Raw genomic sequence first — 24795 nt, 5'->3', positions numbered from 1 at the left:
TAGTTTCACACTTGACCACAGATCCTTTCCTCTCATTACAAACCAAACCAGACCTCCGGGCTGCTTTCTGACCGACAGGCATTACACAACACGCATCTTTTGAAATGATGCTAATCACTGAATATATTAATAATAACAAAAAAAGAAGTTTATTTAGTACAAAAATGGGCAATTATTGACATAATAAAGGCTGCAACAACATCAGGCATGTTCTCTTTTTTGACTGCATTGTGAATACATGGAAAAGACTTTATACACCGTTACAAAGTTTTGATCACGTCAAGACAGATTTAAAAAGGGACACCAGCCAAATCTTCAACTTCACTATTATACATAGTAGAGTCCTGTCCATTGTTGATGTCTCAGGTTTATTTCAACCATTCCCCGCCAGATTGTCCAGATTAATTTGAATTTTGGTGGAGCAACACACTGTACCAGTTAAAGGCCGACCTGCATATTTAAAGTGGAAGTCGACTATCCGGCAAAAGGGTTCGCGTGAAGCGTCACGTCTTTTATGCGGCTTTCAGTTATTGGTCTGAAGGTCTTTTCATTCACGGGCAGCTTCTCCAGTTCATCCAGAGTTTCCAAGCCATCGATGATCCTACATGTCAGAGACAGAGAGACAGAGAGAGACAGAGAGACAGAGAGAGAGAGAGAGACAGAGAGAGAGAGAGAGAGAGATACGAGGCGGTCACTTCGGATCTAAATTAGAAAAGGTGTACGAGTTGCTACGGAGGCCCTGAGGGGTCACCGCGAGGTTTTTTTTTAGGTCGATATCTTGCATTACTTTTCTTCTCCCAGTCCTTCTGAGCCAGATGTCTGTTTCCGCTCCGCTGCTCCCGGCGTGGATTAACTCATTGAATTTCACATCGAACTGGGCGTTAAGAATGCCGATACGCCGCTGCTCCTCCACGGGCATCGTCATGTAATTAGTGAAGGTAAACCTAAAAGAATTCTTGGATCAGCAGGTCTCTCCGGGACGAAGCAGCGCGGTAACGTGCAGAACGCTGTCCGCGTCATTCGGGACCAGTTACCGTACGTCAGCAGCTCCCTCGCTGAGACGCGCTGCCACTCCCGTTACGACTGCAGCCTCGGGATGGATGCGTTTGGTTGTTGCCATTTTAGTTTTGAATGGTTGCACCACACACGATCGTAGAGCAGACTCAACCGGAGAGACCCGCGGCGCGGTAACCGCAGCAGCCGTCACAGCGGGCGGAGCAGCTGCAGCTCGACGCTGTCGGCCTTTTGAGGCGAGCGGGCGCTGAACGCCTCGTGTAAAGAGTCGCTTCGTCTCTGGTGTCCGCAGACCGTTTCCTCCGACTGTTACAGCTGAACTGGACCGACACACCAGCTGCTCACGTGGAGATCAGCAGAGTGCAAACAGACATCCGTCTCAGAGCGCAGGAGAAAGACAAGTATCGCCAAAGAGTCCTCAAAAAGAATCCATAGATTCTTGTCAATTATATATGAAGCAAGATATATATATATATATATATATATATAAAAATATATATATATAAAAATCATGATTCCCTTCTAACACAATCATACACTTGTTTACTGGCGTGTGTAAGCTGCGTACTTTCCAAACACAGTGTACTTCATGTCCAGGTGAGGCTGTTTGGCATACGTGAAGAAGAACTGGGAGCCGTTGGTGTTGGGGCCGTTGTTCGCCATGGAAACCACTCCTCTCACATTATGCTGAAATCAACAAAAAAAAACAGCACGACGGTGACAGCGGCCAGAACTTCAAAATGATTCGCATCAAAACAAATGGACCGGTAGGATTTACTCACTTTCAAGTGCTCACTGAATTCGTCGTCGAAGTTGCGTCCCCATATACTTGTTCCTCCTTTTCCTGTTCCTGTAGTCACAATACGAAGACGTAGAGAACAGGAGGTGAACGCGGGAGCTTTGACAAACTGATCTCATGCAGCAGCAGCAGCCTGGTTACCTGTCGGGTCTCCAGTCTGAACCATGAAGCCTTTTATATTTCGATGGAAGATGCAACCGTTGTAGAAGCCACCGGCACACAAAGCCAGAAAGTTCTGTGACGGGGAAATATATCGGTAGTTTGAGAATGACCCAATTATTACATCATCACAATTATTACATCATCACAATTATTACATCATCACAATTATTACATCATCACCCGACCACATTTATTCTGCGTAATCGTTTCCGTTGATCAGCTGGATAAAATTTAACAAAAGTGTCACATTTCCATCATTATTTCCACGAGGTTTGAGCTTTGACTTTTTGAATGACGTCATCTTCCATCTTTGTATTTCTCAAAAATTGCGGATTCATTTTCAGGGTTTTTAATGCGGTTTTTTTTTTTTTTTTTGGTGGTAAAACTGCAGGAATTAGCAAAAAATTGCAAGTCAAACAATTTTTTTTAAAATTTGATTCCAACTATTACCTAATTAAGAGTCACATATAATCCCATCCTGATAATAAGCGTGCTGCACCTCAGACATATTTGTTTTGTTCTAATCTTTTCTGTATTATTTTTTTTAAATTAGAGAACAATGGGGCTCAAACTTACAACAAATGTATGCAAGTGATGTAGATTTACAAAAACTAATGTCTGTGCATGTAGGACATTGAACAGCAAACACAAACAAACAAACAAACAGCAGCTCTAATTCGCCTCCTTTCAAAGTGGATGTTTGTGTCGTAAACTCACCTCGCATGCTTTCGGTGTTCGCTCACAGAACAACTCGATTTTAATGTCTCCGAGGTCTGTGTGAAAGGTGACAGCCTGGGAAGTTACAGGGGAAAGAAAACACCATTAAAGAGCTCAAACCTTCAGGAGCACTGATCCTCGCTTCGCCTGTTGGAGCGGACGAGCACATTTTACCGTAATACGAGTAGTTAGGTAACTAGATCTGAGCAGGGCGAGTCCCGTTGGACCACGACATGTATTAACAATGTCTTGTTTTTGTTTGTTTTCTATTATATTTAAATACAACCTGCTGGAAAAATCGACAATCAAATATACCATTTCAAACGTTGCGTCTGTGACCAAGTGTGTCGGACAAAGATGTCCGTCAGGGGACGGTTACCCGGCGTTCAATGGTTCCGCGAGGAATTCAAACACACGTAACACAGCGACATGAAACTGATGCTGTGTGTGTGTGTGTGTGTGTGTGTGTGTGTGTGTGTGTGTGTGTGTGTGTGTGTGTGTGTGTGTGTGTGTGTGTGTGTGTGTGTGTGTGTGTGTGTGTGTGTGTGTGTGTGTGTGTGTGTGTGTGTGTGTATCTGATGATGGAAAGCATCTTTTTTTTTTAGGTCGTTGTAAAGATTTGAACGTTTGGTTCTCACTCAGTGATGTGAAAAGCCGTCTTTACAGTGTACCGGGGATGTTGCTGAGAAGTGGACAGATACCAAAGAGCTTCTTGGCTCCTAAACCTCAATCACTGCCTCAAAGCCCTCTCTGCTAATACGGCCGGATTAGTTTTGGATTTGTGTTTGGTTTAGTAATCTCAGTTCAGTAATTTATTGATGAATAATCCACCAAAAACAGAGTGAAGCCTTAAAACTAGATCTAACAAGATGGTGCCTCAACTTCAGGTGGGACATGAGTCCTCTGTCATGTCAGGAGGATTTCAGTTTAAGAAGTAAATTGTCTCAATTAAAGACAATTCAGAGATCATCCGGTTTGGTGTTTTGCATGTTCCCTGTGCAGGTGTTGATCTGTGAAACGCACAATAACGTCCATATGAGCAGTGATGGAAAGGAGCCAAACTATTTCCTCATCTATGGTGGTAATTGTACTTTATTTGAATATTTCCATTAGATGCTACTTTACACTTCCATTCGGCTACATTTCTGAGGTAAATATTGAACTTTTTACTCCACTACATTTATTTGACAGCTTTAGTCGCTCTTAAAATGAAGATTTGACACAATGGAGAATATGACAAGCTTTTAAAATATAGCTTAACACATTGTCAAAGATGAAACCAGTTGTTCCCAACCTTTTCATCTTTTGATGTCTCCGTCTGACAGCTTCGCCAGTGATTTTTTTTTTTCTCCCACACTGCTTCATTTCAGTGAATCTTCAAATGATCCACATATCTGTCCAGAAACTAAAAATAAGATTTGTGGATCAGAATTTAGTTTCTTTCGTCTTTCCTCTCCCAGTAATCATCCGACAACCCCTCACATGTATTTGTCCCCGGACATAAAGTAGTTCAAACTAGCTTCACCTTCAGTAGCTCCACCAGTAACACACTGATGCTTTCATAATCGAATGATGTATAATAAATCAGAGGGAACAAACCAGGACTGACTTCAACACTTTAACCCCATGTTGCTGCTAATATTTCTATGCTTTTAACTTCAATATCATTTTTCATGCAGGACTATTTTCCTGTAATGGAGCTTTTTTTTTTTTTTACGTTGTTGTTTTGATACTTTCACTTCCATCACCTCAAATAAGTTCCTGAAACCTGAATCAGCATTTCGATCGCCACAGCGACCGATCTTTCCTACGGCACCCGGACAGATGACAGAAGGAGGCGGCAGAGGTGGTCGACCAAGTTTATTTGATTTTTCACATGGTGCACAAGAGATGAGGAGACACGTTCAAACCGAACACCCACTCACTGCTGCATGCTTCACGTCAGCGCTGTTGCATTCATGATTCTCCTTTTCATGAGAAAAACATTTGGCAAAAAAAAAAAAAAAAAACACTGCACGAAACCAAATGTGTCACTTAGTGTAAGTGTGTGTGCGGTGGGGGAGGGAGGGGGAGGGAGGAGGGGGTTGTACCCAAAGTAATGATTTCAAGAGGACAACAAAACAACAACATGGAAATAAAGGGTGCGAGAGTCCCATCATGCAAACATACACAGTCACACACTTCACGTGTGTTCCTCACAATGAAGACACAATTCTGACGCGACACAGCTCGATGGACACCTGGGTCAGTGACAAAAAACACAGACTCAAGGTTAAACCAAGCGGCTTCTCTTTAAAAACACATGTTGTTTTAAACCAGCAGTCAATATTAAATAAACCAAACGAGAAAAGAATGTATAGAAAAACATAAAAATGTTATCACAACTGTTTAAATTAATCAAAACACCAGATGTCATAAAAAAAAAAAAAAAAATAGGCAATCAACTCAAAAAAAACAAGTGAGTACTAGCTGGTTTCCTGAGAAGTTCAGTTATAATAATACTAATAGCTGTCAAACTGGGAACGATAACATGAGTCCAATAATTAAAAAAGGAGGGGAAAAAAAACAAACATGAACAATGAGAGAAGACCTAATCTATGATACCACTTTACTAGCAACCTACACTATGCATGTTTTAAGTACTGATCGCAATATTATACACGAGGTTCTCTGATGTCACTCTTAATTAGAGCAGCTGATTGTCTTTATCGGAGGCGTATTGCTGATGTGTTCTGGGCTTCATTTCAAACGCTCCACTTAAAAGTAAAAGACCAAACTCGATTGGATTTTCTAGTTCTAACAAAGAAAACCTTACAATCCCATTTTAATCTCACGGCTGGCAGTCATTCAATGAAACCTCCCCATTCTGGAAAAAAAAAACAAAAACAAAAAAAACATACAGAACATGTGTTGTAGACAGGAAGTTGTATTTCATTATCTGCAGTTGTAACTTGCTTTGTGGGGGGAGGTGCTGTGGTGCAAAAGCATTCTCTAAAACCAAAGAAAAAAAAAAATCTCCTCTCATTTAGTTCAACTTCTCATCATGCCCGTGACAAAAGGAATGCCGATGCACATGAAGAACTACTGACCTTTAGATAGCTTAGATAAAGGCGATATTGCACATTATAGCATAGTCAAACGTGTCACCGTGTAGATGCACATAGCTTAAACTACTTCTGTAATTTTCAACCAAGTTAAAATAGTGTTTATTGCTACTTTCCAAGTTGTCTTACACGTATGTTTATTAGAACATAAACTGATCTATTTTCTTCTGGGGGTAAACACAGGAGCCCCGGTTGTGTGCTGTGCAGTGTCAGAGCTGTACATTGATCTGGAATTCAACATTTTTACCATCATTTTTCTTCCTGTGGCAAAACACAGAAAAAGTCACTCTCAAGGAAAAAAAAGAAAAAAAGAAGCTTTTTCCTCTTCAGATGAAAAATTAAGAATGATGAAAAAAAAACAAAAAAAACAACAACCTACAATTAGGAGACACAACTTTTGATGAGCTAAGAAACTTCTGACTGACTAGATGCTGTTAAACCTGCTTGCTTCGAGGCAGAAACTCAATGTTTAAGTATCTCATTGATACAATTTAGTAAACCAAAATTCAAAGTATTTTTGGGCTTTTGATATATTGTTTAAAATCATTTCCAGCATTTCATCTTTTTTTTTTTTCCCCTGGAAGGGAAAGTTTCTGCAAGTGTTGCGTTGGCTCCTACAACACAGACACACACCAAAAAAAACACAACCAAAAAAACAACAACAACAACAACACTTTCATTCCCAAAATGAGTTGAACCCAACTTCTAGAAGACTGCTGGAATTGTGTTGGATAAATGACATCATTCCCTCCCGTCTGACCTTCATACTGTGTAGCAGTTGTCCACACTGCAATGCAACACTTGTTCGGAGAGTAAAACCTGCCCTCAAGTAGCTCTGCGTAAAAAAAAGAAAGTTAGCTCAGTCAGTGTCACAAGGTGAGCTGACAACACAAACGATGCTCTCGTCCATCGCTTTAACACTGAATATCTTGAATATTAATGGTCACGTGTGAAACGTCCACAGGAAGTGATGTAATAAAACGGGGGGGAAAAAAAAGAAAAGAAAGAAAACAAACGGCAGAGCTGTCCTGATGCTGCTGTTTGTCGTTCGGGGCCGAGCGCGTCTGGTGCAGCTCGAAGGACATTGAACTGCATCAAAAGATGTTCAGGGGGTACAATATTCATGTTTATCTCTACGGGTGCTACGACAAAAAGAAAAATCCATAACTGAAAGGAGAAAAATCAAAGTTAAGGCAACAAATCTGACAGACATGGCTTTTCTCAAAACAATGAAACTCCAAAATCTCTCCTCCTACAGACAAATTCATTGACTTTTTTTTTTTTTCATTAAATGGAATGCAGCTTATTTTTGTGTTTTTGTGGTTTGTTTACATAAGCAAAAAAATACAAAAAATTACAAACTCGTGCAGTCGAAAATGTAGCAATTCAAACTTTTGACATCAAAGATGGCTGCTGTCTCACACGGAGGTGAGGAGTGCTCAGCGTTCGGAGTCCTGCCGTTCAGCAGGATGAGAGTTACGGAGTAAACATCTTAAAACGAGCTTCTAATGACGAGATGACGTGAACACGAGGCCGAGTGCTCAGAAAACACATCTGTTGACGTGGCATGCCCGTGACTGTGGACGACACCGCTCAGCTGTCGGGGCAAACAACCGGACCGGTTGGTCGCTTTCATGTCCACCACTTTGACCCGGCGAACCCCTCTGGTGAGTGGGAAGTGTCCACCTTTGTTTCAGACTTATTGCCGACACTCGGAGGATCCGTTTTAACGTCAGCAGCGTGTGCACGAACTGAATCAGAATCCGTATGATGCAAACATGACTCACCCCCCCCCCCCACCCCACCCCACCCCATTTGTTCATTTTTGTGCAATCCATTGCAAAGAAATGATAGAACAATGCAGTGTGACCATGAAATAGATTTTGCTCATTTCCCACTGAGAAGTATACTAGCAGTAAGGGCTGGGTATCCTCATGAGATGCTTCACTAATGTAATTGTAACGCTGCTCCAGTGAGTAGCATTCAGTAGAACAATCGCTTTTCCTAAAGTGCTCAGTCAAACGCACGTTTCCCTAAAAGAAGCCTCCCGGCCGTCCTCTCTGCTGAACTACGCCGAGAGCGACTGAGACACCGGCCGGCTGATTTTAGTGACCGATATCGGCCGATCACAGATGTATCATACTGGCATGTATTTTGGCCAATATGCACTGGTGTGATTATTTTGGTTGTTTTTTTAACCTTTAAAAGATGTAAATTAGAAACTGTTCTATTTGTGTGTGTTTTTTTTTTTTTTTTGTATAGTTCCCAGTGAAGTTTAGTTTCAGTGCACTGATGTCAGTGTGGACAACAAATTGTAAAATATCCTCTTGTGTTAAAAGTGTTTAATAACCACATCTGAGGGATAACTGCATAAAATGCATGTTAATATATACTGTATTTATAGTATATATATATATTGAGAATATTGGCCGATATCGGAATATTTGTGTCCACTATCCTCAGTATTTGCCCCAAAATCCAGTATTAGTCAGGCTTTAAAAACAAACTCAGCACAATCTCTAGTTTAACATCACACGTTGTTCTGCTGATTAAAAAACAAATCCATTAACCTCTACAGCACCTTCAGACACAAAGATCTCAGACTCGACCACCTTCCTTGACATCACTCATCAGTAGTTATTCCTGATTTGTGATTTCATGTCACACTTTCAACATTTTGAAATCAATGTCAAAGCCAGCCCATATGAAGGTATTTGAAGGGGGAACAACGGCCGTTGCTGGACTACAGATTGAGCCATTTAACAGCAGCTTCAATGGCGAAATGTACTGGACTGCTAACTTGACTTAACAGTGCGCTCGTGATTGGTAATGTAATTCCATAATACTGCGTAGAAAACGAGATCTGATGACCCGATCAGATGAACAGTCAAATATTGCAAGAAAACTTTTGTTTCAATTTTCTAAACAAAATACAAAAATAGTTGACTTCTAACCTTCCCGATTCCAGAATGAATTCCTTTGTATGTTAGGAGTCGAGAGTTTGATAAAAGCTCAAAACAGCGAACGATATAATATGAAGGTTACTCGTTGATTATTATCCGTACACAGAAATAAAGCGGGCGGGTCGGAGGGATCTGGATTAAACAACAACCTGACGTTCTCAGTATTGAACTTGAGTCTACGTCTGTTTTTAGTGAAGTTGGCCCACAGTTTTGCATACTTTGACTTCTAGACCATAAATGAGAAACATAAAATGTAAACACATGATTCGGATCACAATGGCACTGCTACATAATTGCTAAAAAGCATCACTACTGGGTTATAATGTAAAGGCCTGAGAAGTTGTTTGTAAAGGAATACAAAAAAAAAAAAATCAAAAGGACTAAGAGAACAACCAGAAGCTGCCAGAATCAGTGTTTTGGTTCTGCCAAAGTGGCGCCGCTTCTCGATACCCAACCTTACTGGCAGTACACCGCAGCAGGACGGCGACCTGCTTCAGGAAGCCTCCGGGACGCCGTGGACGCTCCTCCTGTGTCCGGACCCGCTCGGTCAGTGTCTGCTCTTACTTCACGCACACAGACCTGTTCAAGCTTGTTCTTTGTCAGCCTTCCACAGCTGCTCCTTCACCTCCGTGGGCAGCGTGTTGAACAAGTCCTCCTCCACGACGAGACCGGTTCTCTTCAGCTGTCGGCACTCTCCCAGCTCCACGGGAAGACCTTCCAGACGGTTTCCTCTGAGCTCCAGCTGCGTGAGTGCGGTCAGCTCTCCGAACCGAGACGGCAGAGACTGCAGACAATTGTTCCCCAAGTTCAAAGTGCGGAGCTTCTTGCACTGGAAAAGCTCATTGGGCAGGCTCTCGATCTGCATTTTGAGGTACGGCGGGTGATGTGACGGGGAGAAAATGGAGAGGTGAGTTTGTAATTCAAGCATTTTCAGCAAAGGATAAAGGGTAACATCCAACGTACAATCAAACGAAATAATAGCGCAAAAGTACTCACCCTGTTGGCTGTTACTGCCAAGTACTGAAGATTCTGGAGGAAGCCGATGTCTGTTGGGATGTAGGTCAGGTTGTTATGGCTGAGGTCCAAGAAGCGCAGCTTGCGGCAATAAAACAGCTGGCTGGGGATCTTCTCGATCTTGTTTCTGTTCAGGTACAACTTCTCCAGGTTGGTCAGGGTGCCGATCTGAATAGGAATGTAGGCAATCTGGTTGTACCAGAGCTTAAGGCAGACCAGCCGGTGAAGGTGCTGAAAGCTGATGATCTCCTCGATGGTCTTCAGGTTGTTGTCCTTCAGGTCGATCTCCTGCAAGTTGTGCAAACTGAAGATGGAGTGCGGTATGCGCTCCAGATCACAGCGAATGAGCTCGAGTTCCGTCAGGTTCACCATCTTCTTCAGGCTATTCAGCACCATCAGCTTGGTGCCTTCGTTATTTACGGAAAGCTTCTGGAGGTGCATGCCCACATCGGTCACCACTTGAGGTAGCTTGGTGAGATTGCTCTTCAGACGAAGAACTTTGAGCCTCTTGAGCTCCCGGAGCCCATCGATGACAATGTAACGGTTGTTCTCAGCGCTGAGGTTCCCCGTCAGATGGAGCTCGCTGAGGTTCTTCAAACTGTAAATCCATAAGGGAATTTCCTTGATGTCAGTGAACTTGATGTGCAGAGACTTCAAGTTCTCACGCAGAAAAGCCAAAGCCGGAGCCTCGATTTTGGCCGGGGTGTGATAGAGCCACATCTCTCGCAGGTTGACCAGCTGGGCGATGATCGGGGGAATGGTGACATCCGGGATTAACTCCAGTTTGAGAACCTCCAACTCCATCAGATCAAACACTGTGTCTGGAATGCCGCTCAGCATGAAAAGGTGCAACTCCAGCTTCTCCTGAGAGTTCTTGGTGATCCTCTGCCGGAGCTTGTCCAGTGTCCACTCGTTGTTGAGGTTGAGCTGCCTCAGCTTATTTTCGCTCACCTCTGAGAGGAACACGGCGAAGCGTTTGGAGTACAGAGGGTCATACTGATCTATCATGTGCAACATGAACGCAAAGTCATTCTTCACATCAGGTATGTCACTGTAGCTGCTCTCCTCCCGAATAGACTCGAAGGAGTACTTCTTCAGAGAGCGCCGGAGCATCCAGCAGAGCGTGTACATGCAGATCAAACCATACACCACCACTAAACTAATGTAGAAACAGGCTAAGATTTTAAAAAGCGTCGCCAGTGGGTGAGCACAACGGTACACGCTGTAACCCGTCAGGCTCTCTATATTTACAGAACAGTCAACACTGAATTTAATATCGTGTACGTAATACCCTGTGTAGCAGATTATCAAAATAAACTTGATGACTTTGATAATAGTCTGACGGATGTACAGTCTGTACACAATGTCTCCTTCTTCCACGTGTATACGAAACTTCTTCACTTTTTCAAACAGAGCTTTCGCCTGTTCTCCCTCCTTCTTGTCCAAAACTCCTGTTTCTGTTCGATCTACGATGCCCTGCTCAAAGCGGGTCTTTGTCCTTTGGAGCATTGGGACACTTGCTTCGACGTCCTCGCTGATCACGGACTCCTTGTGGTCCATTGAACCGTTCATTTTCATTGGCTTTGGGTCGCTTTCTTCAACCACCGTCTCTGAAAGCGCCCTGGTTGTCCACGGGGAGTCGAAGCATTTCAGCAAGATAGATACAAAGTGCTCTAGTTTGGAGCTAGTCCGAGGAAACTTAAACCAAAAGTTGCTGCAAGCGAGGAAAATGAGGGTGTGGAGTAATACTAGGTAGGGGAAATACTTGGCAAACCAGTGCAATCTGTTTTCATAGCACACGGCGTCAACGTAGTTGTACTGGTGGCGGTCCAGATCGTACTGGATCCCTTTGGGCTCCAGAAACAACGACGTGGGATTAGTTGAACTGAAGTTCTTCTTGCAGGTCTCGTTGACCACCCACTTGCAGGGCAGGCAGATCATCTTGTCCTGGGTGACCTGCAGCGTCCCTCCGAACACAGAAATCATGAGCATAACAATGGAGATGTAGTCGGTGAACACATCCCACCATGGTTTCAGGATGCGATACGCAGGCTGCGTGTCCACAAAGTACCGCAGCTCAGTGATAGGGATCATGGTTTATCTGTGGGGGGGAAAGCAGAGTTAAAAGATGTAATCGGAATGTGTGCAGTGGTTTATTGAATTAAATAGCCAATAAAAAAAAAACTGACCAGACATGGCTTTCTACAAAGTGAAGAACAAAAAGCTCCTTCACACACAATACCTGAACCACCACACAATACCTGAACCACCACACAATACCTGAACCACCACACAATACCTGAACCACCACACAATACCTGAACCACCAACAGATCGATAGTACAAAGCAGACTAACAAGGTCACACATCACAACAGTCCTGATGGTTCATTTGAAGGCTGACGGCAGTAACGAAACAGAGATTGTGACCAATCATTTATTGTTTGTCTTCACTGAGCGGGCTACCATGTTATTGATTTAACTATTGTTAAATAAGCTCAATTAATCTCAAAAGGAGTGTCATACTGACCATTGCATTTCAAATGTTATGGCCAAATGGAAAAACCAGCCACCGATATAATATTAAGTCAGTTCGTCTGCTTTTTAATTAGCTCACCATCAAGATTTAGGTGAAGAATTAATGGACTGGCCCCGTTAAAAAAAAAAAAAAGACAGATAACATCCAGGCGAAGAGACAGCTGTCTTGAATATGTATGCAGGCTATAAAGATAACAAATGAGCAAATTAAGATCACAATAATTTCACACTGGCTTAATCTTGAAAAGGCCTTCGCGTCTGATTGTCATCAGCAGCCTAATTAGCAAGGAGAGATGAATTCCATCTTTCCCTTTTGATGCTGATTAGAACACTTCATCTTAAAACTTGGACTTTTCTAATATACTGATACTTTAGGAAAATTGTAAGGCTGTGAAACAGCGACAAAGGCACAATAACACAGATCAGTCATATGTATTTGGACGTGTTAGTAGTTGCACTTACACCGATCAAGACTACTGAATAGATGCATCACTGCTGGAGAGGGCTGGTTTGCTGATACAGTGATTCGTAGGTGGAGACAATATGTTGACCATCAAATAGGGATCCGTCCCTTTCACACGTACGTTGGGTGGACAAGGCTGCAAATCCAAGACTGCTTTAAAGCAAAAAGGCGTAAGTGCAATGGTGCGCAGTTTGTCAGGTATCCAATTCGTTGAATTAATCCAAACTACACTTTTCCTATTATGTGGTATGACGATAGGTATTAACATTGTAAACCAGACTTGCATTCACCATAATGAAGGTGTTCATCCACTGCTCGCTGGATATAAATATTTCCACGCGATCTCAATCTACGCCCGACATGCAGACAGCAGGATGCAGTAACGTTGTTCCTCCGAGCTGATGGCGCGACACGCAGCCTGATGCGACGTAACTTGAATGAAACAATAGATAAAAATCCTCTTGATGAAATAAAAAAAAAAACAGTTTTACTTACAAATCCACAGTGTGAAACACACCAGTTACTCCATACATTAAAAAGGTCAAGCGCGATCCACGACTCCTCGGCTTCACCTCGGCTGCACACCGGAGCCAGAGAAAGCCCTCCAAATTCACCTCTCGCCTCGTGCGAGTGCGCCACACCCAGCGAGTGAGCTGGAGAAGTCGCCCTTCTGAAGATGAGGTTCCGTTTTGGCTTGTTTAACCCAAACAACACGAGCTCCAGAGGAGCCACGTTGCTCCCCTGCTCTCTATTCTTAGCCATTTCCGTTAATAATACCCAGAGTATTGTCTGCGGGGGCCTTGAGAAGCACCTCCCTCGACCTTCAGGAGGAGATCCTGTTTACCTTGTGGAAGCTGCTGTCTCCAACCAGTGTCTCTCTGGAATACTTTACCGTCACCTTTTACACCCCCACCCCCCAAAACACACACACACACACACACACACACACACACACACACACACACACACACACACACACACACACACACACACACACACACACACACACACACAACAAGAATCAAGAGTTGGCATTCGTCGCAGCTTGTACTTTGTGAGGAAACTGTAAAGACGAGGAGCAGAGACGCCTTGTCTGACCTTTGGACAAATAAGCATATTTACACTGGCTCCAGTTCAGAGACACGTCCACACACCAAGAGACTCTTCCACAGTGTGAAGGGACAGATGATGGGGACATGATGATGGAGACAAGATGATGGGGACAAGATGATGGAGACAGATGATGGGGACAGGATGATGGAGACAGATGATGGGGACAAGATGATGGAGACAGATGATGGGGACAGATGATGGGGACAGATGATGGGGACAGATGATGGAGACAAGATGATGGAGACAGATGATGGAGACAGATGATGGGGACATGATGATGGAGACAGATGATGGGGACAAGATGATGGAGACAGATGATGGGGACAAGATGATGGAGACAGATTATGGGGACAGATGATGGAGACAAGATGATGGGGACAGATGATGGAGACAAGATGATGGAGACAAGATGATGGGGACAAGATGATGGAGACAGATGATGGGGACAGATGATGGAGACATGATGATGGAGACAGATGATGGGGACAAGATGATGGAGACAGATGATGGAGACAGATGATGGGGACAAGATGATGGAGACAAGATGATGGAGACAGATGATGGGGACAAGATGATGGAGACAGATGATGGGGACAAGATGATGGAGACATGATGATGGAGACAGATGATGGGGACAAGATGATGGAAACATGATGATGGAGACAGATGATGGAGACAAGATGATGGAGACATGATGATGGAGACAGATGATGGGGACAGATGATGGAGACAGATGATGGGGACAAGATGATGGGGACAGATGCTGGGGACAAGATGATGGAGACAGATAATGGGGACAGATGATGGAGACAGATGATGGAGACAGATGATGGGGACAGATGATGGAGACAGATGATGGGGACAAGATGATGGAGACAGATGATGGGGACAGATGATGGAGACAAGATGATGGAGACATGATGATGGAGACAGATGATGGGGACAGATGATGGAGACAGATGATGGAGACAGATGATGGGGACAGATGATGGGGACAGATGATGGAGACATGATGATGGAGACATGATGATGGAGACAGATGATGGGGACAAGATGATGGAGACAGATGATGGGGACAGATGATGGAGACAGATGATGGGGACAAGATGATGGAGACATGATGATGGAGACAGATGATGGAGACAGATGATGGGGACAGATGATGGAGACAGATGATGGGGACAGATGATGGGGACATGATGATGGAGACAGATGATGGGGACATGATGATGGAGACAGATGATGGGGACCGATGATGGAGACAGATGATGGGGACATGATGATGGAGACCGATGATGGAGACAGATGATGGGGACATGATGATGGAGACAGATGATGGGGACATGATGATGGAGCTCAGTCTCACCGGGTTGGAGGTGTTATCTGTGCTCCGGTGCCCGATGATGTCCCTGGTGGACCAGCCACTCTCTGTGGATCCAGACCTCTCCGTGGACCATCGTCCCTCTCGGCGTCATGTCGTTGAATAAAGATCTGAAACAAAGAGACATTCAGGGATGTGAATGTGGTTTCTGTCCTTTAAAGACGTCTAAGAAAAAAAAAGTTTGAACATCGCTTCAACATAAACACGTCGCGGGTCGAGGCTCGTGTTATTAAAGGCGTTTGACAAGTCGAAGTCTTTGTTGTTGTTTATTAAACTTAGACGAAGTCTTTGTTGTTGTTGTTTATCAAACTGACTCGCACCGTTAGCACGTCTTTGTCATGCGGCTAGGTTAGCCGAGCGAGCTTCTTCACACAAAGTTAAAGCAGGGCGGGTTTTCCTTCTGTGTCATTGAACAACGCGACAGACCCAGTACGGATGAAGGACGACCCTCCGACCACACAACCAGACCGGTGTTGTTGTTGTTGTTGTTGTTGTTGTTGTTGAACATGTCGCTAAACTAACCTCCGCTGCTACTAGCTACTGAGCTAACCGGTTCTTTCTGTCATCGGAAGTTTTACGTCCCGGGAAACGTTTCACTGAAACAACGACGGTGGTTCGCTTTGTTAACAAGCGTTCAAATGGACAGGGTGCTCACACTTACTTCGTATGGTGTACCGCGTTCAAAACTAACGTCACTTAAATGTGAATCGTCGCTCGTAAATTGGGTTTGCGGCTGCTAGCTGTTGTGTTTTCCAGCCGCTCTGTCGACACGCCGCCAGGCCGACAGGGGGCGCTGCGGCGCCGCGGCGGGCAGGCGCTCTTCTTCCTTTTGCTTTTCCGGAAAAAGGGGGCGATGTTCATGTTTGGACCAGCAGCCTGTTAGTTCTTCAACAACAGCAGGCAGAAATGTTTTCAGTGAGCAGTTTACGGACCGTCTTCCGGGCTGCTCCGCAGCCACGCTGGCTGGTGACGAACCGCCTGTCTGGGTCTGCAGCTGTTTCATGTTCTGCTCACTGTGTGTCCACCAGCGTCCTCAAGAAGGACACATGGGACAGCAACTTCAACTTCAGAGCATTGGGAAAGGAAAGAGAGCTGCTTATCTCCACTAAACAAGTCTGTTCACGCAGGGATTTATGTACAAGTCAAGTAAAACTGAGCTGCTGGAAGTGTCAGCAGGCTCTTGACCAAACACCTTCATTCTTCTGCATGTCATGCAAAGTAGTCCAACCCCCTGGAGAGGGCATATCCTTCTTCCAGATCATGGATTGGTGAGTATCGTGCATCCCTAATTTTTTTTTTTAATTATCTATATAAACATTGTTTAATTTCAATTTAAATCAGTCTGTGAGTAGAACTTTTCACGTTACCACTGTGTTGCCTTTTTTTTTTTCAGTGACTACACTTTCACACTGGACACACAAAAGCTGCAGAAAAGATATTTGCAGCTCCAGCGGTCTCTTCATCCCGACAACTTCAGCCAGAACTCTGTGGTAGGCAGGGGGATGTACGGGGAATGGAGATCAGCTGAGTGAGACGAGTCAGAGGATGCTTTTCTATCCATTAGTCGCACCGTGGCACAGGAAACTAGGTCTGACCCTTTGACTGTGCATTTTTGTTTTGTTAGTATGATTCATTGTGATTTGACCATGAGAATAACTCAGGGAAAACTAAGAGAGATGTGCTTGCTAACAAACATTGACAACTTTAGGCTCTCGTAGGATGGCCTCCCTTATATTAAGTCAAGCAAACAATGTCAAGGCAGGACAAGCAATTCAAGGAGTCAAAAGTATGACAAAAGAGAAGATGACACAGCACTTTGTTGAAGAAATAAATGAAGAAAGACCAGAACAAACTTTGGAAATTAAAACATTAAAACAAACAAAAACTAGAAATATTGTTGAAATGAATAAGTGGACTTGTATCAGGGGAGGCACAGGTGTATCTAATGACATTAATCATCATGGCTCACTTCCATTAAGTATCCCAAAAGGCAATTTCCTGTAAGCCATGCAGCATGCATAATAACAATACTCTGGAACTGTTTACCTAAGCCTTTATTAATGTAGTTAATTACATCTGTGCTTTCCCTGAAATGACATGTCAAAATGTCTTCTGGGGAAAAGGTCTATTACAAAATCCTGTACACTAAAATCTAAAATAAAGAAAAGACACTGGGCTAAATTACCTCCATTCAAATATTAAAGAATAAAGTGTAATTAAAAACATAAATTGCAAGTTTGGAAAACAAACGTGATGTTTTCAGTATGTGAAAGTCATTATAAGTTCAGTAGAGGTCAAGTAAGCTAAAGTCAAAAGATAGTTCAGTTGTCCTACATGTTTCAAGGCCTCTCATTCTTCATATATTTCATCACTTTTAGAGATGATCTGTGGCATTAACAGCTGATTCACTTGACAAGTTCTAAGGAAGAAATAATGGCTCACCTTTCTGTGTGCCGTTAAAGCTGAAATGCAAACTTTGACTTAAAAGCATACTTGGCCAGAGGAAGAAATGTAAGTCGCACAAATATTAAACCAAAACAAATAGAGAAGGTAAATTTAGCAAACTGTGACTATTTGCACTATTGTTTAACCTGCCGAACAGTAGCCTGGTGTTGCCAGACCCTAATTGATGTGAATATATGGCTATGGCCCACCTCATAGGGAATCCTTTCCAGTCATTGTTTCCTTCTGGGTGTAGACTTCAGGTTCATGTTGAAACTATTGGAGCAGCCTTTAACGAATCAGCATTGACCACCTTGTGTACCAAACTGTGCCACCACTGCAACTACATACATTTAGAAAAAAACACTTGACTTCATCGTCATCACACTTAACCATCGACACTGGTCCCTGATTGGTCCGCCCTGCAAATGGACTGAGCAAACGTTAATGCGAACATGGTTTCCAGACTATAATCACATTAAAGACAACTGAAGCTGTGAGCAATAGTAATGGCAGAGTCAGACTAAGAGAACACAAAAATACCCATTATAATCACCCAATGACCGAGGTGACACATACATACATAGAAATAATGTCAAAAACCCAAATATATTCAATTTACTGTCATTACAATCAAATCCTCACATTATGAAAGCTGGAACCAATTGATGTTGAGCAGTTGAATTGAAAAATGACAACATGACAACAATGAATGATTGTCAGAACAGTTAGATTATGTTAAACGACTGGTCATTTCAACTCTAGTTTAATATATGGTAGATGTCTACTATGCTGAGTTAAAACTCTATATGCACATATACATTTTACATTAAATTAATGCATTCAAGCTACACTTCAGAACTTTATATATTAATAAGGGCAGGAAAAGGCAACCGTTACTTAAACTCTACTATCACAGCATCACTGAATTTACATATGTCTGTAAGACAGTCTTGGTGAGGAGTTTCATTCAGACTGTAAACAGTAGTAGGATGTCATCGGTTGCTCTGTTTCCAGAGTCTTACAGACATATGTCAATTCAGTGATGCTGTGATAGTAGAGTTTAAGTAACGGTTGCCTTTTCCTGCCCTTATTAATCTGTTTCCAGAGCAACCGATGACATCCTACTATTGTAGGACCTTTGACAAGTCAGAGGAAACGATTATATTTCAGACAAAATCAAATATCACTATATTTTTTTAACAAATATGTCCATATCGATATTGCAATTATATAGTATGATGACTATTGGCGCTGTCGTAAAATATTTACACTTTTTTTTTTTTTTTTATAGATAATCCTCAGTAATGTGGATATAATAACTAAGTTGGTAAAGGCAAATAATAGAACAGCAAGGGAACTACATCACTTTACTGTAATGCAGCCTTTAAAGTTAGGACAAAACAACACTTATATAATATCACAATATTATCCAAAATCTAAGATGATATTAGGTCTCATGTCACAATATCAATATCATACTAATATATTTCCCAACTCTAGCTTTAGTTTGGTGCCTTCAAATTTGGAGTTTAAAGGATATGGATATTGACCAGGGAGGGAGGTTACAATTAAGACCTATCGAGGTGCTTAATGGGAAATATTACATTACATATGTTTTTGGAGCTTGAACCATAAAACAGTCAAACATTTGTTAACTTAAATCTTAATCTGTTTCTTTCAGAGTTTTCTAACTTTATGGATGTGAAATACTAAATCACTGCACTTCTCTTTTATGTCTTCAATGTAACGTACACAGCAAACTAACAGGACACTGAAGAGCAAGACAGGGAAGAGGTCTGATGATAGTTTATCTACTTGTCTCTGGATGCAGCACTCACTCGCTGATGTTAAGGAAATAAATGCGGTCCTCGCTTCCTCTTGAGTTTTGAATTGTCACTTCTAATTGGAACTCAACACCAGAATTTTGAGAGGAAAAATCGTTTGAGCTATTTGGTCAATCACCTTCAGCCCTCAGCACAGATAGACTGGTTAGATGGTTATATTTTACATAAAACTTTCTACTACTACTGCAGCTTTCACAGAAAGAAATAATACTTGTCCCAGTGCATCTGAGAGGTCTAAAGTGAGGGTTTATAGGTTATTTTACAACGTGGTGAAAAGTGGTACATTTTCTCTCCTGAAGATCATGAAGAAAAATGCACTGCAGTTTAGAAGAATGATAATTTTTAATACAGGACGAAGAGGAGGTGGATTGCTTTGCACATAATTTATTCCGTACACTCAGGTGGAGAATGTTGTCATAATATGATATGAAAGCTAAACTCATATCCAGCGGAGTGTGAGAGAGGAGGCAGTCTAAATGGTTTGTTCACACACAGCCTATCCAATGTTATACTGATTCTGTTTTATTTATCACCACCTCTGGCCATTTTTTCTTAATTAGACATCTTCCAGCCTCAGGGGTCTTCATCATGTATAGGAAACTCATTACTTATACAGGGCTACAAGGTAGCCACCTACTGCATCGGTTGTTATTACAGAAACAGCTTCATACGATGGGCCCCTGGGCCTGAGCTCCACAATATTGATTTTCACAAGAGCTGACAGACCTGATAGCTGCAAAATGTACTGAGATCTGCCAACCATTTCCAAGATATTTTTGTTTTCCTCCCCCCGTCTTGTTTCCACACATCTGTCGTGTCAAACTTACACCTGCATCTCTTGAAGGGTCCCAAACTGCTAGACTACAAAAGAGGAGCTGTATGTCCTGATACCGAGGATTTGGTGTTTAAGATATTGGGATGGCAATACTGTAGCTGAGATGATTTTCACTCATCTGAGTGTGACGTGGAAGTGGATACCGTGAACGTTGGTTCTTCTAGTTGTGTAGCATGTTAGTTAAAAATCTCAGTAACACAGCTTGTTCCTTTTTTCATCATTAGAAGTAAACTAAACAGAACCCTCTTTTCTCAGCGAGAACAGGAGTATTCAGAGAGCCATTCGGCTCTTGTGAACAAAGCATACAAGACGCTGCTTAAGCCTTTGAGTCGTGGTCTTTATATGGTGAGTTTGAACCGCCTGACTTCTAGGATTTTCATAACTGTAAGCTCTGTTTGTCTGACCGCTTGTTCTTCACCATCTGACAGTCGATGGTAGTGACGTGCATTTAAAAGGGCCGTTGAGTTTGATGGACACTTATCGCATGTTTCAGCTGGAGCTGAAGGGGATGTGTCTGGAGGAGGGCACGGACTTGGGAGCTGATTCAGACTTTCTAATGGAGCTGATGGAGATCAATGAAGCCCTTGATGAAGCACAGACTCCAGAAGAAGCCAATAAGATTGGCCAAGACACAAAAGGTAAACAAATATGTCAATATTAAATTGGAAATCCAGTTGAGTGATTTGAGCTGATTGTTGATCATATTGTAACATAGGTGGACAAGTACACGTGATTTCAGATTTCTGTCCCCAAACTTGACAAAATTCTTACAATGAAACAATAAATTAAAAGAAAATCACATTTTGGCTGAAATGCTAACTGGCTGAGCAACAGGTCATTGACCCAAAGCGTGTAATACACCCGTAAGTCCACTCGAAACGATGTCAGTGTTTTTTACCTATCCTACATCTTAACAGTAAGGTGCCTTGGGTTTAGGCACCAAAAAACACAAATTACTTTACATATGTCGCATATGTTACATAAATTAAATACATTACTTTATGTAAGTAACTTACTTAAAAGAAAACCATATTGAATTTTGCTTTCTGAAATGAACACTGGTTTCCTGAGTGGTAATCATCTGTTTGTTCCAATGGCAATGCCACTTGTTGGTTTGTGAACTGACATTTTAAAGCTCTGACTTCAGTATTTTGGTCATTACCATTTTGCTATTTCAAAACCAGAAGTGACCATATTTGGACAAGCTCAGGAGAAGCAAGTGGTGGATCTGACTTGATGTGACCGGCAACCCGAGGACACGATGCCCCTCCCACCTATAGCGTAAAAACCTGACTGCACCACAGGCCTGTCAATCAAACAGACATGCCCCTAAACTGCCTTTTGACAATATCTAATCATTGATGGGGTTATTTTCAGATGGACCCTTGAAAAACTAATAAGGAGGAGTGATTTTAGCGAATAATTACTTTTGGAAAAAATTACGGAATTTGTGTTTCAGGAGAGAAGTTGAATGGAAGTCGATGGAGTCCGAGCCTTTTGGGAGCTAATCCCGAGAGGCCCTTGTTGGTATTGCACTTTAAGGCACTTCCGCATTGGCCTCCTCACATTTTAGACCTGGAAGCTATGTCCACTTTTATGCCTCCTCCCTATGTGGACTCTTTGTACTTTGTCACATGACCTTTGACTCTCATCACACATGCGTGTACTTTTCACGCCTAGGCGAGGCATGACGTGACACTGACGCGGTATCCTCTAGTGGACTAACAGGTCTATTGCAGGCTCTGGCATCGTAGCTGGGTTGAGACATGGTCAATTCTTAAAGTAATTCTTAAAATGTAAGATTTAAGGTGAACTGGAGACACCTGTGGTTACCAGAGTAACATCAAGTGCACTGTAATACTACAACCAATACTCCTTTAAGAGAAACTCAGAAGTACAACAGAAAAGAAAGTGGTGAACCCATTTACTGTACAACCAAGCAAACCGACATCGTAGATATACATTCGTAGGCAGTTTGGATCAAGGGTCTTAATGACAGACTCCAACACTAACAATGAAAACTACTATATAGAAAGGTAATTACAGAATGGAATTGCATTGAATGAGTAGTATAAAAAAATACGATACAATTACATTAAATATGTAAAGACACTTGGGATTTGTAGAATGGTCGTAATTGTCTACTAATTGGATTAAAAACTTAAGACACACTTATCTGTCTATAAAGTCTGTTCAATTTCCACGTTGTAAACTGAATTATCTCCCTGTTTCTGTGAGCTACATGGGTGCACACTTCAAACTGTTCACGCAGTGGGTACCTTTGATTCGTCTTATGTGGTTTGTTTACTTCAAATCAAGCAGTTGCTCTCAGAGACGAGTGTGCTGTTGATTTTTCTAGGAATGAGAAGCACCATATGAGCCATGTCTTGTTAACACGTGCAGAACTGGAACTTGTCTCCTCCTCACCTGCAGGGAAACTGGCAGACTTGACGGAGCAGATCGACGCTGCCCTTCGTGAAGGTATTAAATTCACACGTCGCGCTGACACATTGTCTATTCCTCCCACTCAGCCCTTTGTTTGTTTCGTAATCTGGGCTGTAGCTTCCCTTTAAGTCAACGTGTGAGTCATTGATCTAACTTCCTTTTGCACTCTTTTCTTTTCTTTTTTTTTTTCATCAGGGGAGCTTCAAGTTTCAAAAGCACTGCTCGCCCAAATGAAATACTACGCAAACATCGAGGAGAAAGTGAAGAAAAAACTTTCTGAATTCATGTAATTTTCTCCCTATTTTGTGTCTTTATATTTGATATAACTTTAGAAAGTTTCTCACTTAATTGCACAAAATATTGTATATTACCTTTGGGATTATGTAATTTTAATGTTGAATAATAAAACTTTACTTACAACATACAGGATTTAATTGATTTGGGATTTATTCTTAATCTGCAATTTTTTTGTTATTTTTTATTAACAACAATATAGATATGTGGCTGTAATTGAATGCATACGATATCTCCCTTGATTCGCACTAATATCACAAGCTTTATCATCCACTTGTGTTAATGTGTCATTAAATATGACAGAGCTCTTTTAATTGGCTCTGATTAAAACGCGCCTCTGAGTGTTTATATGATTATCCTGCTGATCAGTTCAGCATTTTGTCATGTGTTGCTCACACGCACCCACAGGACTCCCACTCAGTTCCTCAGGTTACCTTTAGGTGGAGACATTACACCTTGACAATCACCATGCAGAGGAGCATTACATGTTGTACAAACCAGATATGAGACCAGAAGGAAATCCTTAATTGAGGTAGACAACCTATTGAATAATTAATGGTGGCTTCATATGTAGTATTAATGCTATGATAATCAGGAAGACCCCACTGAATGACGATGGCTTGATGAGCCAAAGATCTGATCTCTGTAATTTATGGCTCATAATTTGATGTCCATTGACCTATGGCTGCAGCACATTGAAAGCTGCAGCAGAATACAAATCCTTCCACATTTTCATCTGCCTCATTTAATGTAAAGTTTCTTTTCAATACCATGGAGCTAAATGGTCATAATCGAATTACTTTGCAAATTGGAGCTCAAATCACATTCTGGTTTTTGATTCAAGAAACTGAGAATTGTAACTACTCTGAAATATGAGGTTTGTCACTTAATCTGATAGTACAAAGTCAATTATCGGATCACATATCATATGAAAAATGTTACTTGAGACACCCTAATGCCACACTAAACTATATTGTGGGCATTTGTCGATTTATAGTGTCACTGTTTTTCTGTGTGCACTGGAGCATTCCACTGTAACACACCCTGACTGATTGTTGATTGTTTATTAAGTCTCGAACAGCAGTGTCACATGTCTGAGGCTGTTTTTGTTGTTTTTTTTTTACCTTGGAGAAGCAGTTTTCTTAATACACATGGATAGACAGTGAATTAAACGGGGCTTCTCCCACCACAAGGAGACTAACAAGCTATATTTATTATTCATGTCGTAATCGGAAGGCATCTGAGGTGCCTTTAAATTAATGAGAAAATGTGATCGACCAACGGTGAGGCCACTGCTGTCTCCCAGAACTCTTTGAAATTGAGTTTGAAAGAGACGAACGGGGGGGAAAAAACTCACTACAGCCAAGCTGTGAAATTGACTTGGATGGGAAAGCTTGGCAAAAGAACTTGGTACATGTGACCACCGTGCTGCTTCTGGAATGAGTCAGGTCAGCATCAGGCACACAACACAATTTACAGCTGCTGTTGGAGGGTTTCCTGATTACGGTGGACTGGGTCAATTCAAATGTTCCGCAGAGGTCGCCATGGCCGAGCAAACGGAAATCTTTCTTAGTTATTTTAGTGACCGCAGTGCGTTGACATTTTTAGAAATAAGCTTCTTCAGTTTAGAGCCTTAGATAAGAAGATACTCTTGTATCTGCCCAA

The 24795-nt window shown here is 42.1% G+C and overlaps 3 protein-coding genes across 5 annotated transcripts; 1 reads left to right on the top strand and 2 right to left on the bottom strand.

Annotated features, from left to right (window-relative positions):
* Nucleotides 1–126: 126 nt before the first annotated feature.
* ppil3 (peptidylprolyl isomerase (cyclophilin)-like 3) lies at nt 127–3043 on the bottom strand. The gene is made up of 6 exons (XM_069706501.1): nt 3008–3043; nt 2693–2767; nt 1955–2048; nt 1797–1864; nt 1583–1701; nt 127–601 (listed from the first exon to the last, which is right to left on the bottom strand). Exons 1-6 carry the CDS (start codon nt 3008–3010, stop codon nt 475–477), a joined length of 486 nt encoding a protein of 161 aa, XP_069562602.1. The 5' UTR covers nt 3011–3043; the 3' UTR covers nt 127–474.
* A 4568-nt stretch (nt 3044–7611) lies between these two features.
* On the bottom strand, nt 7612–16027 carry LOC138625518 (volume-regulated anion channel subunit LRRC8A). 2 transcript variants are annotated; one of them, XM_069706496.1, is made up of 4 exons: nt 15929–16027; nt 15253–15377; nt 9756–11874; nt 7612–9618 (listed from the first exon to the last, which is right to left on the bottom strand). In XM_069706496.1, exons 3-4 carry the CDS (start codon nt 11865–11867, stop codon nt 9343–9345), a joined length of 2388 nt encoding a protein of 795 aa, XP_069562597.1. In that variant the 5' UTR covers nt 11868–11874; nt 15253–15377; nt 15929–16027; the 3' UTR covers nt 7612–9342. The 2 variants fall into 2 exon arrangements, with proteins under 2 accessions (XP_069562597.1, XP_069562598.1); XM_069706497.1 differs by lacking the exon at nt 15929–16027 and adding an exon at nt 15588–15647.
* Nucleotides 16028–16149: 122 nt separating this feature from the next.
* Nucleotides 16150–24447, top strand: hscb (HscB mitochondrial iron-sulfur cluster cochaperone). Of its 2 annotated transcripts, none has more exons than XR_011311239.1 (6): nt 16150–16535; nt 16661–16757; nt 20647–20736; nt 20885–21029; nt 22751–22872; nt 23032–23083. XR_011311239.1 is itself a non-coding variant. In XM_069706470.1 (6 exons), the coding sequence occupies exons 1-6, from the start codon at nt 16174–16176 to the stop codon at nt 23124–23126; spliced, it is 837 nt and encodes a 278-aa protein (XP_069562571.1). In that variant the 5' UTR covers nt 16150–16173; the 3' UTR covers nt 23127–24447. The 2 variants fall into 2 exon arrangements, 1 of the variants encoding a protein (XP_069562571.1); XM_069706470.1 differs by having other exon boundaries at nt 22825–22872; nt 23032–24447.
* Nucleotides 24448–24795: the final 348 nt, after the last annotated feature.

The sequence above is a fragment of the Brachyistius frenatus genome, unplaced genomic scaffold (assembly GCF_029030835.1).
Source record: "Brachyistius frenatus isolate BFR_SWC_R1_liver_20210118 unplaced genomic scaffold, ASM2903083v1 Contig_63, whole genome shotgun sequence".
Classification (NCBI taxonomy): Eukaryota; Metazoa; Chordata; class Actinopteri; family Embiotocidae; genus Brachyistius; species Brachyistius frenatus.
This window is presented reverse-complemented; position numbering and strand designations above follow the sequence as displayed.